Below are 13,306 nucleotides of genomic sequence, written 5' to 3' on the forward strand. Positions count from 1 at the left end.
GGTGATAAGTGTGGTGTTGAGTGTGTTGATAAATTTGATGATATATAAGGTGATGAATGTGATAATAAGTGAGGTGATAAGTGTGGTGATAAGTGTGGTGTTGAGTGTGTTGATAAATTTGATGATATATAAGGTGATGAAAGTGATAATAAGTGAGGTGATGAGTGTGGCTATGGGTGAGGTGATAAATGTGGTGATGATAAATGAGGTAATGAGAGTGGTTATGAGTGAGTTGATGAGTATGGTGATGCATGTGATGATAGGTGAGGTGATGAGTGCTGTGGGGATCAGTGTGATGAGTGCAGTGATGGATTTGGTGATGAGTGTGATGATAAATGTGGTGATAAATTAGGTGATGAATGTGGTTATGAGTGAGGTGATTAGTGCAGTGTGGTGTTGAGTGTTTTGATAAATTTGATGATATACAAGGTGATGAATGTGATAATAAGTGAGGTGATAAGTGTGGTGATAAGTGTGGTGTTGAGTGTGCTGATAAATTTGATGATATATAAGGTGATGAAAGTGATAATAAGTGAGGTGATGAGTGTGGCTATGGGTGAGGTGATAAATGTGGTGATGATAAATGAGGTAATGAGAGTGGTTATGAGTGAGTTGATGAGTATGGTGATGCATGTGATGATAGGTGAGGTGATGAGTGCTGTGGGGATCAGTGTGATGAGTGCAGTGATGGATTTGGTGATGAGTGTGATGATAAATGTGGTGATAAATTAGGTGATGAATGTGGTTATGAGTGAGGTGATTAGTGCAGTGTGGTGTTGAGTGTGTTGATAAATTTGATGATATATAAGGTGATGAATGTGATAATAAGTGAGGTGATGAGTGTGGTGATGAGAGTGGCTATGGGTGAGGTAATAAATGTGTGGTGATTAATGAGGTAATAAATGAGGCGATGATTTTTGTTATTAGTAAGGTGATTAGTGTGATGATGAGTGTGGTTATGAGTGAGGTGATTAGTGCAGTGTGGGAATAAGTGTGTTGATAAATGCGGTGATAAATGAGGTAATAAATGAGGCGATGATTGTTGTTATAAGTAAGGCGACTGGTGTGATGATGAGTGTGGGGGATGAGTATGATGATGAGTGCAGTGATAAATGTTTTGATGAAGAGTGTAGTGATGAATTATGGGATAAATGTGATATGTGAAAAATTCATATTTTACAGCCATTTATTACTGTGTATATGCACATACATGATTTATCTGATTCATTGCATGGAGTATAATAATAATAATAATAACTAGAAAAGTGCATTTTTTGAAGGAAATGCAGGATGGTTGCGCAGCTAAAATGTCTCCCACCGATCACTATAGTCGTCGCTATGATGTTGCTAGGCGCTTGCTATGGTTTCTGTTTTGGTTGCTAAGGTGTTGCTAAGCAGTTGCTAGGTGGTTGCTAAAGCGTTGCCATGGTATTCGTAGTGGTTGCTATGGTGTTTCTAAGCAGTTGCTAAATGGTTGGTAAGGTGTTGCTAGGTGGTTGCTAAGGTGTTGCTATGATGTCTGTAGTGCTTGTTATGATGTTGCTAAGCAGTTGCTAGGTGGTTGCTATTATGGTTGCTAAGGTGTTGCTCTGGTGTTAAGCGATTGCTAGTTGGTTCCTAAATAACATATTTGCATAAATCGGGTTAAATTGTGCTGCGCAACGTGCAACGTGCAAACACATGGCGTTGCTATGGACGCTAGGTTGCTCTGGCCGTGCAGGGTGTCCAAACTTTGGACCGATAGCTGGTTTATCCAATAGCTCCTCCATACACTCACAGTACTGGAGCACTGGCTCCATATAATAATATAATAATAATATTAATGCAGAATAACAGTATAGTTGCGCATTGCTTTAGCAACCATAGTACTTATTATTATAATTATAATTATAATATGCTACATTTGTTTTATTGTTATTATTATTTATATTGCTGCTTCATCATCATCAGAAGAAGACATCACTGCACTGAGGGCTCAGTGTTATTTGGGTCTGCAGCCTCATTATCTATCATTATAGGAAACTCTCCATTAGAGATTATCCCCCCAGGAGCCTAAAGAAGAGATAGAAGCCCCCCTGATTCCCACGTATCTGTCCTGAATCAGACAGCTGCACTCATTCAGTCAGGACGCAGGACCTACGGTCACGTGACCCTCTGTATCTTTATTGATTCATAAAGTGTGAACAGTGGAGAATCAGTGAGAGAGAACGCAAGAGAAACTGAAGGAAAGAAAGAGACTGTGAGTGTGCAAATCGTAGTGTGTGTGTGTTTCTTTGTGTGTGTGTTTGTGTGTGTGTGTGCGTGTGTGTGTAGCCCTGCAGAAGCTGTAGTGTGTGCAGCAGGAGTCAGAAAGATTAACACACTGCTCTGTGACAAGTCCCCCAGTGTGTCCTCAAGCAAAACGGCTGCAGACGCATTCTCTGTTTGTGTGTGTATGTGTGTGTGTGTGTGTGTGTGTGTGTTTCTTTGTGTCTGTGCACATAGAGGGGGTTGCATTTTTCATTTTTTTTACTCTTTGTGTTTGATAGCATGTATGTGTGTGTGTTTCTTTTGTGCAATTATGTGTTTGTCTATTCACAAGTGTGTATATATATGGGTGTGTGTGTGTGTGTGTGTATGTGTGTGTGTTTGTGTGTTAGCAGGTTAGGAAACAAAAGTGCTGCAGCATCCAGATGACACAGGGAGATAACAGGGCTGAGTGTGAAGTCAGAGGACAATCAGCCTTCACCTTCAGCCAGAGACGAGCACACACACACACACACACACACACACTGCACTACAGTGGTCTAAAGCAGACGGGTTCGAGCCTGGAGCCCCAGAACAGCCTCACATCAGCTAATCTGAGCCTACAGCAGCGCAGCAGCAGCCTGGAGGAGTCTGCAGAGCTTCAGCAGTGAAAACACGCCGGTTTATCTCCAACATGAACATTAATATCCGAACTGCTACAAACAAACCATCACTCACGTTTAAAAACAGCATTAAAACCATCCTGACAGAACACTCCAGCATAATAATAATAATAATAATAATAATAATAACTAGATTGTGGTTTCCTGCATAAACAGTGCTGATTTGTGGCTGGTTGCTATGGTCTCTGTGTTGGTTGCCAAGGTGTTACTAGGTGGTTGCTAAGGTGTTGCTACGACACCTGTGGTTGTTGCTAGGTGGTTGCTAAGGTGTTGCTAGGTGGTTGACAAGGTGTTGCTAGGTGGTTGCTAAGGTGTTGCTACGATATCTGTGGTGGCTGCTAGGTGGTTGCTAAGGTGTTGCTAGGTGGTTGCCAAGGTGTTGCTAGGTGGTTGCTAAGGTGTTGCTATGGTTATGTGTGTTGGTTGCTATGGTGTTGCTAAGCAGTTGCAAGGTGGTTGAGCAATGGGCAAACATATGGCAAGGCTAAGCAGTGCTGATTCATGGCTGGGTGCTATGATGTTGCCGTGGTGTCCATGGTGGTTGCTAAGGCACTGCTAGGTGGTTGCTAAGGTGGTACTATGATATCTTTGTTGTTTGCTAGGTTTTTGCTAAGGTGTTTGCCATGGTATCTGTGGTGGTTGCTATGGTGTTGCTAAGCCATTGCAAGGTGGTTGAGCAACGGGCAAACACATGGCATGGCTAAGGATGCTTGGTTCCTCTGGATTTGTGGGATGTTCAAACTTTTGCCGAATAATTAATTTCACCAATAGCTGCTCCATAAACACGCACAGCACTGCAATCACACTAATAATGATAATAATAATATTAATAATAATAATAATAATAATAATATCTAGATTGAGTATAATTGCAGTGCTGATTCATGGCTGGTTGCTATGGTGTCAGTGGTGGTTTATAAGATGTTGCTAAGTGGTTTATAGATGATTGCTAAGGTGTTGCTATGGTATCTGTGTTGGTTGCTAGGTGGTTGCAAAGGTGTTGCTAGGTGGATGCTAAGGTGTTTCCAGGTGGTTGCTAAGAGTTGCTATTGTGTCAATGTGGTTGCTATAGTGTTGCTAAGTGGTTGCTAAGCTAAGCAAATAGACAAGGTGTGTGTGTATGAATATAGTGTGTTACCTTGGGATTTTGAACAGCGCTCTCATTGGATGGAGGTCTGCCAGGGGCGGGTCTCCATCGCCTAGTTCAATGGCAGTGATGCCCAGAGACCACACGTCACAGCGAGCGTCGTACGTGGAGTCCAGCTGCTGCTCACACGCTATCACCTGCAGCAAACAAAAAAAAACATATCATGTATTTCACTGTTGGAATGGAATGAAACTGTATATCTGTGTGAATGTAGTGATAATTTATGTAATTTATAACAATATTACAGTAAAAGAATAAGATTTCTATTGAGGAAAACTCTACTGTAATTGGAAGAAGGCTCTGGTATCCTGTTGGAGACTCTACACTTATATCTTGCTGAAGCTGGTGACCCAGCTGAACCCATAAATGCTTGACTGGGGATAAATCTGGCAACCGGGCTGTCAAAGAAAATGTTGCAATCTTGTGGAGCGATTCCAGGAAAACATATCGCTGCCGTCCAATAAAAAACATGCATCTTCAAAACAGTAACTTTACAGGAGAGAGATAAAACATTCTTAACATTCAATGAAAGTCAATGTAAAAAAAAATTACAATTTTGGAGAAATTATATTGGTTCATTCATCAAGATATTTTAATACAGTCTAAGGGGCAGTTTGTGTTTTTTAAATTATGTAGCAAACTCAAAATTAACCAAACTAGAGATAACATTTTACACTGAAAAATGGAAGCCCTGCGATAAGAGGCATCATGCTGCTTGCTCTCAGCAGCCAGAGCCCGAGAGAGCACTATTGGCCATCCTCATTCCGGATGGGTAGATGATGCTCTCTCCCCACATCACTCCTAGATGTACACAGTGAATTCCCTAGTGTTAAATCAACACTTTTAGTGTTAAATTAACACTGAAAACACTGAACACATTGAACATAATAATGTTGATTTAACACTGGCTATATTCTATATTGTGTATAGAAGAGCAAAGTACACTTAGGGTATTATAGGGTATAATAGTAAATCATAACATATGAATGAGATTAACAGTTTTATCAAACCAATTAAAAACTATGCATTTAATGATATAATATATCTACATCTCTCTCTGGAATATAATCAAGAGGAAGATGGATGATCACAAGCCATCAAACCAAACTGAACTGCTTGAATTTTTCCACCAGGAGTAAAGCAGCATAAAGTTATCCAAAAGCAGTGTGTAAGACTGGTGGAGGAGAACATGATGCCAAGATGCATGAAAACTGTGATTAAAAACAAGGTTTATTCTACTAAATATTGATTTCTGAACTCTTAAAACTTTATGAATTTAAATTTGTTTGCTTTGCATTATTTGAGGTCTGAAAGGTCTTCATCTTTTTTTGTTATTTCAGCCATTTCTCATTTTCTGCAAATAAATGCTCTAAATGATGCTGTTTGTAGTTTATAGAATAAAACAACAATGTTTATTTTACTCAAACACATCCCTATAAATAGCAAATTAACCTATTTTTTCAGAGCTGTATAAAGAGTTTAAAGCTAAAATAGACAAACCATAAACATAAAAAACATAAATACATAAATAAATAAATAAAAAAGACAAAAGCTACCCCAAAAAACTCAAAAAAGCATAATATCACAATCCGAATCTCTAAAATGCAAAAAAAAAAAATCAAATAAAATTTGTGATGCTTGAGTATAAAATTGCATAAATTGAATAAAAAAGCTGCCGATTATTTTTACCTGAGTTCAGTAAAGCCAGAACGCCCTTCTCATTTAATCCACAGGCTAATGCCAATGCAACATCTGATTGACCCTTTTCTTCTCACTCACTCATAAACCAAGATCGGTTAAAGGGCTGAATTCTGGATGTTTCCATTCCTCTGTGATTCCCCCTCCCATCAGCTGTGATTGATCACATTTCTCCTGGTAAATCACGAATTTCAGGGCTGTAATTTTACTGTGACGCAAAGCCCAAATCCTATGTAAACTCTATGTAAAAACTGAAGGACCTGCCAGCAGCTACATTTGCAATTCAGACGCTAGATTTACAGTAAGCACGAACATCAGCCGCAAGAATTTCTACACTGATATCAGTCCTGCTCTGTGACGTTATTCCCTTATGAGGGTTTAAACAAAACTCAGCCTCACCTCAGGCGCCATCCAGAAGGGTGTGCCCACCGACGTGTTCCTCCGGAGACGGGTGTTAGTCAGCTGGGCAGAAACTCCTGAGAAAAAAAAGATGATTTTAAAGTGTTAAAGACAAAAATGCAGATTTTTAAACAGTTAAACACTTAAAATGCTGAGAGTGGAGTCTTTTAAAACACTTAAAAAAAACAGAAAATATTACACAAAGTTTTTTTTACATTTTCTGAACGGTTCAGATGCAAACAAAACCACTCAGAGTGGTTTGCTTTAAAACGTTCTGTTTTCTTTATAAAAAAACCCTTTCTAGCCATTTGCCAGCTTTTATACAACAGTTAGTTCTGACCTCACAATCTGATTGGTTGAGAAGTGTTCTAGCCGTGCTGATATATATGTGATAACATCACGGCCTTCTCACACCAAACCTGTATCACTCCGCAGAAGTGTTGCTGAGTAACGGCGTATTTATACACACAGGACACCCGCAGCAGCGTTAGCTTAGCACAGGCTAGCGCTCAGCCGCGGCACGCTCGCCCGCAGCCCGCAGCGCTGGCTCATCTTTTGTGGAAAAAAGGGAAATAAAATCGCTCGGCTAATGCCATCTGACAGCCAGAACGCTAACATAACCAGCCAGGCTAGGCTAAGCTAAGCTAATGCTGAGCTAAAGCAAGCTACGCTAACCTAACCACAGTCCAGCCAACAAACCAACACCACCCAGCAAAACAAGCAGAAATACTCAAAAAATGCTCAGCGTTCACCTGAAGACGACTCCACGGAGCAGGAGAGGAGAGTATTAGCGTTATTTCACGCTCCTAACGTTACCATCTTCACTTATTCCCAATTTTGATTTCAAGCTAACTTTCGTGGTGTTAGTCTATATGAACCATTCACTGTATGTAGTTAAGTTTCAGTTCTGTTACAGTTGTTGTGGAACTACTTTTTGGCGGAAGGCTCAGTCCATATTAAAGCATATTCAAACTGAATTTCTTAAAGTTATTTGATTTATTTTCTTTATTCATTTTGTAAAAAAAAAAACACTCGAGGTCATGTGTTTATCACGTGATGTTATTCGTGATAACACACTCCCTCTCGTGTTCTATTGCTTAATTATCTCTTCTCTAATCTTAATAAATATCAATAAATATCAGACTACATATCAGATGGATCACCTGTCAAGCACAGAGAGTTTTTAATGAACTGGGAAAATCTGCTTTTAGCTACAGAGAGAGCACCAGTGAGCTGAAACTCACTACAGGAAACATTAAAGCTCAGCTCACTCAGCTTTTAGTTTCTAATCACCATCAGAAAGCCTGTGATTGTTTTACCTGGGTTTATCTCTTCTTGTTATGTAATTTTTTATTGTTATCACATTTTATTTTATTTATTTTTATTTATTCATAATATTATTTTTTGTTCATTTTTTATGATCTTAGTTCTTTGTACTTATTTTAAACTGTATAAATTGTCTATTTTTATAATTGTTTTTTTAAATCATCTATATTAAATGTGTTTATTTATATAAAGTGTGTATTTCTTTGATTTCTTTGATAATCTGATGAATAATATGAATAAATTATATAATTATTATTATTATTATTATTATTATTATTATTATTATTATTATGTCTAAATTCTTATTTAATGTTTTTATTCTCTTTTATACACTAAATGCTCGACTGCATTGTACTCAATGTATTCCTGATTTGATTAATTGATTAATCACCATGATGGCCAGTGTTCAACGTCACTCACAAGATAACACCTCACAACTTACAGACAATAAGAAATTCCACTTTATTCCACATAATATGATATTTTTTTGTGGTAAGAATCGCTTTTAAATATAGAAATTACAATGTAGAAATTATATCTTTTTTCTCTGATTGATCAGTTAGTTCATTGGTTAATTAATTCATGTTTATGATAAATGGAAAGAAGAATAAGCTGGATGCAAATGTGTAAAGTACATCTCGTGCTGAGAAGATTGGTGACGCAATTAAATGTACAAAACAAACCCAAACCAGAATCATTTGACCCATAAAAAAATTATTCCATCCACAAACAACCAATCAATCATAAACAGAGCACAGAGTGAGGAGAGACCCCCGGGGGCGATGAAGGAGAAGCATGGTAACAAAATACTGTTTATACAGGTGAGGAACTGGAACAGGGCGGGGCGAGGGTGGAGACAGGAGCATACACAAACAGAAAACACACCATAAAACTCCATCACAGACCTTCAGAAATTCCTGCCCTAAAGCATCGTCTCTTAAAAAAAAAAAAAAAAAAAAACACAGGCCAGAAATGCAGAAACTGGACTGGAATTAAAAAAACTAAAGCTATGTTCACATTACCAGGATGAAGTGACTCAAATCTAATATTCTGCTTAATTTGGCTCAGATCTGAATTTTTTATGGCTGTGTGAACGTGCCAAATCAGATTTCAGTCACTTTCATATGTGGTCCTAAATCAGACACGTATCCGATACATGGACATGCAACATATATGTGTACAGTCAAATCTGAATTTGTGTGTCTTTTAGCTTTTACACATGCGCTACATGCTACTCTCTCATATTCATACATCTCTTGGTGCAGCTGTCAGGAATACCCAGGCAGGGTGATGAGGAAAGCGGACACAAGTGCAGGTAAGGGCGAAATAAATAAATAATTTATTAAATAAATAACAAAGAAACAAGGCAACGAGGAACAAGTAAACATGTAACAAAGATAAACCAAAAACCAAAACAAACCAGTGAAACAAAAGAACATAAGCTAAGCCAACAAGAGATAAAGATAATAAAATAAACAGGGAATATATACAAGGGAAGAAACTAGAAATAAACAAATAACTATAAACGAGAAAACAAGAAATAAACAAGAAACAAGGAACTAAGGCTATGAGAGAACAAGGAAACACTGAGAAAAGCTATTAAACACTGAGAGAGACAAACGACAGGTGAAGGTGCAAAGACCGACGGAGACAAAGTGGCAGAGGAGGGCTATTTAAAGAAACAGGAAACACACTATAATTAGAAACACCTGGGGAAGGGGCGGAGCTACAAATGAGAAACAGTTGGAAAAGTACTGAGACGGGAGACACAGGGGAGCACAGGTCACGTGGGGAAGACACACAGAGACACGAGACGAGGCCAAGACATGACAGCAGCTGTGCAGCTATACCTGCAAAAAAAAAACAGCAAAAGCAAACCACCTGGCCTTTTTTCAGCTGTTTGCTGTTTCTCCACTCCAGCAAAAGATGCTCCACATATGAGCTGCTAACTTTAACTCATCCATTTCCCTTTATAAAGATACGAGTCTCTCGTCTCTCTAATGATTTTTTTTGTTGTTGGTAAAGAAGGAGACGTTTATACAGGTATTAATGTGCAGCATGTGAGACGTTTCAGGAACAGATTTGTTCTCAAGAGATAGCACTGCAAGAAAACCATTGGCAAAAACTAGACAAAATATATGTAAATTGAGACATAAGTGCTTTAATTAAGCAAACAAACTTCCAATGGGGTCAGCATTTTTTTTTATTAAGATTTTTTCTTAATAAGTATCAAAATAAGTGAAGTAAGACTTAAATCAAGCAACCAGTCCCAGGATTTAAGAAACATTAGTAGAAAGAGACATTAGTAGAAAGAGACATTAGTAGAAAAAAAGAGAGATGGAGACGGAAGAAACGAACAGAAGAGGATGAGAAGTTGACCTGGAAGGCATGGCAGGAAAAGCCACAGCTCTGCACTTCAGTGAAGGAGGACATACAGTAGACAGGAGAGAGGCACAAACAGGACATTTTGACAGGTGACGGGACACTAGGCAGGAGACAGGACAGAGGACTTGATAAAACAGTAGACTGTGCAAAGGGCTGAACTGAAGGACAATAAACTAGACAGGGCAGGGAGGGGTAAAGGAAAGGGAATGATAAAACAGACAGGAGAATTGACATGTGGCAGGACGTGGACAAGCTTCCAGGCAGTTGACTGTATTGGACAATACAGGATTGAATGGACAGTGCATACAGCAGAACTGGGGATGGTTTTAAAACTGCTTAAAGTATAAAAGTAAAAGTGATATAAGGGGCTGGAGTGTACACTGTAAACCCCTACATTGTTTGATATCAAATGATTTCAGTCTGTTTTACATAAAATTGGATATTTCTAAACAATACTTAACTATTTTGAGTTAGCTGAACATTTGTGGGCACATACATACATTTAAACTGAGATCTTTGAGTTACAACAATATACAATAACTGAGTTTAGTTTGTTTCCATTAACAGCTTCTTTTTCATTGGCTTCTCTCACAATCTATTTGCATACTGGGTGTGTCCAACAGTTTCTGACTAACACTCACCATCAGTGTGTAGTGATTCCTCCCTGGGCTACCTTACAAATAAATCAAATTCCCCTGTAGTTGTAATAACTTGATGTTTTAATTTATGCTAACTCAAGTTTTTATTCCCCATTACTTAAAAAATTTGAGCAAACCGGCTGCCTTAAAAAAGTTAATTAAACTCAACTTATCTGGTCTTACAGTATAACAACAATAAAAAAAAAAGTTAAATCAACTTCCCCTTTAGTTGTAATGACTTGATGTTCTAAGTTATGCTAATTTATGTTTTCTTTACCCATTACTTAACATTTTTAAGGCAACCGGTTTCATCAAATTCTTTAAGTAAACTCAACTTATCCAGGGGGGTGGCGTGATGTGCAGGTGTGATGGATCACAGTATAAACCAATAGGGAGTCGGAATGGTATATGTTTATACTTCGCTACATCCAATCACAAACAGATTTTCTATACTCTATCTGGATGGAGAGATTTATCTGGATAGGGGTTTTATTGAACGATGAGAAGCCGGAATGAAAACAGTTGAAATGAAAAAGGAGTAACAAGGCTATTTTTGAACCGTAAGGAGTAGAGTAAGTTCAGATAATTGTGTAGAAGTAAAAAGCATTTAGTTTAGCACAGACTTAACACAAACGCATGAATTAGAGAAATGGGCAGAAACAGGAACAAAAAAGTCAAAAAACAGGAGCATTATGAGGCAACAGGAGTGTAGCAGGCCTGGCAGGGAACTGGGAGGTTGGCCAGAGTGCAGCCTGGGAAGCCAGTGTGGGAGAAATACACAAAGCTGGGCAAAAGCTGGAATGACTGCTGGATGGGGGGGCTGGACAGGAGCCAGTGACTTAAGGGCTGGCTTGATAGACAACCAAGCCACCAACATTGAACCTATAGGCAAGAGACTGGGCAACTGACACTCAATCATTCAGTACAGGAGGTTCAGAGGCTGCAGGCAAAAGCATTTCTTTCATTTTTTTGCTATGTGCTAAAACAAACTTATAATTAAAGTGTATTCAAGACAATTTCCTAAAGAGATACAATTAAATACATGCAAAATGTACAGAATATCAGGTGCACTGCACGTGCACAAGGCCCGTTGCAATGCTCTTTGCTATCTTACACCCTGTCAACAGTCTATTTTCACACCTTGCACCAACGCCCTTAAAATAGCATCAGAGTTTAGGAATAAATCTACTGTACACTGATGGGTGTGGTGGTCTGGAAGTGAGGTGTGTTCAGGTAAATTTCTGGTGTGTTGCTACAGTATTTTGGTGGTGGAAAACACAGGAGCTCCACTGACTGATTAAAACCCTGACAACAGTCAATCATCAAGTCCATTCCTATAGGTGCTCCCAGCGCACTGTACACCCCTGCTTGTTAAACACACACACACACACACGGACGCGCTGCAGGGAACAAACCCAACTTTTATCTCAACAATAAACAGAATAAAGAATAAAATAACATTACTGTTCCCTTAAATGAGCTAGCTGCTGGTGTATCTTCACAGTGTGAACGAGCAGATCAGTATCTGTCTCTGCTGAGACGCGCAAAAGCTCTGCGCTGTTAAGATCCGAACACGCCAAAGTCAGAGCTCACCTGCCTCTTAAAGGGAATGACAACTGACACACTGATTGATTTATTTAACGTTACGCCCAAAGTTAACCACACCCATCATTAATTAAGAGAATTAGTTAATGCCTTTTACGTGTTTTGAGCCGCATAAGGCGTATTTTTTGTGGCCTCAATACCAAAGACACACCAACATGCCTTGCAGTCAGTATAGATTAAAAAATAAGGCCCCATATTTTCTTCAAACAAATACAATTCAAGGAATAAGTATAGGAACAAATACTACAAAGAGGCAAAAACGCCATGTTTAAGTTCATTTTTAAACTCTACTTCTACATAAGTTAAATAAAACAAAAGCCTGCAGCATAGTTTATCATCCTTGATGTCAGTTCACTATATCCATGGGTGGTGCAGTGGCTTAGTGGTTAGCATGTTCACCTCCCAGCACTGGGGTCTTGGGTTCAAGTCCCTATCTGGGTGGAGTTTCCATGTTCTCCCTGTATCTGCATGGGTTTCCTCCACAGATGGGACAAAGGTTTCCTCTCACCATTCAAAAACATATATGGGTCCAGGCAGAGTCCTCCATCGGGTCGGGTACCCGCTGAAACGGGTGGGTTTTACAAATACCAAAATTTTATGGGTGGGTATGCGGGCGGGTAAGTTAAATACGGGTGGGTAGCATGTGAATAAGCGGTCATTTTTAGTAGCCTTTTATTTGCAACGTAATGAACATAGGCTACTGTTCCTGCACAGCAACTTGAGATATATAGATATATAGATAGCCCCTACCATGCACAGGGCGATTTTACTTTGTCATACTGACGTTTTTTTTCTCGAAAAAAAAAAATAGAAATTTTGAAACAAAAACATGTCTCATGTTACTAATAGCTTGGCACTTGTTTCCTATAGAAGCCTCGTTGGCTTGCGCTATGGGAATACTTTCGATTTGTGTGATTTTTCACGGGCACGGGTGGGTAACGGGTAGAATATTAACGCATCCGGGTGGGTACGGATTTAACTTTGAAATAACCACGGGTTCGCGGGTGGGTGGGTGCTGTACTCTGCGGATACGGGTGGGTGCCGGTCTCAAAAAACGGACCCGTGCAGGACTCTGGGTGCAGGTATTGGAAAGTACTGTATATCAGCTACAGTGTTGCTGTAGTTATGTTGTGAGAACCCAATAAAAATGTCCAGACAGGAGCTTTAATGGATCTGTGGTTTGAAATTGGCCACTGATG

At 39.1% G+C, this 13,306-nt stretch overlaps 1 protein-coding gene across 3 annotated transcripts in view; it reads right to left on the minus strand.

The window, feature by feature from the left end:
* myo3a (myosin IIIA) overlaps positions 1–13,306 on the minus strand; it is a 160,527-nt gene that overhangs the window by 79,576 nt on the left and 67,645 nt on the right. For 2 of the 3 annotated variants that reach the window (XM_049480247.1, XM_049480246.1), the window contains exons 1-2: positions 6,154–6,225; positions 4,048–4,193 (exon numbers count right to left, since the gene is read on the minus strand). In XM_049480247.1, coding sequence (XP_049336204.1) covers positions 4,048–4,193; positions 6,154–6,165 — 158 coding nt within the window. In that variant the 5' untranslated portion in view covers positions 6,166–6,225. Of the gene's footprint in view, positions 1–4,047; positions 4,194–6,153; positions 6,255–13,306 lie in introns of those variants that run through there. The other variant, XM_049480248.1, reaches the window with a different exon arrangement.

The sequence above is a fragment of the Astyanax mexicanus genome, chromosome 6 (genome assembly GCF_023375975.1).
Source record: "Astyanax mexicanus isolate ESR-SI-001 chromosome 6, AstMex3_surface, whole genome shotgun sequence".
Taxonomy (NCBI): Eukaryota; Metazoa; Chordata; class Actinopteri; order Characiformes; family Acestrorhamphidae; genus Astyanax; species Astyanax mexicanus.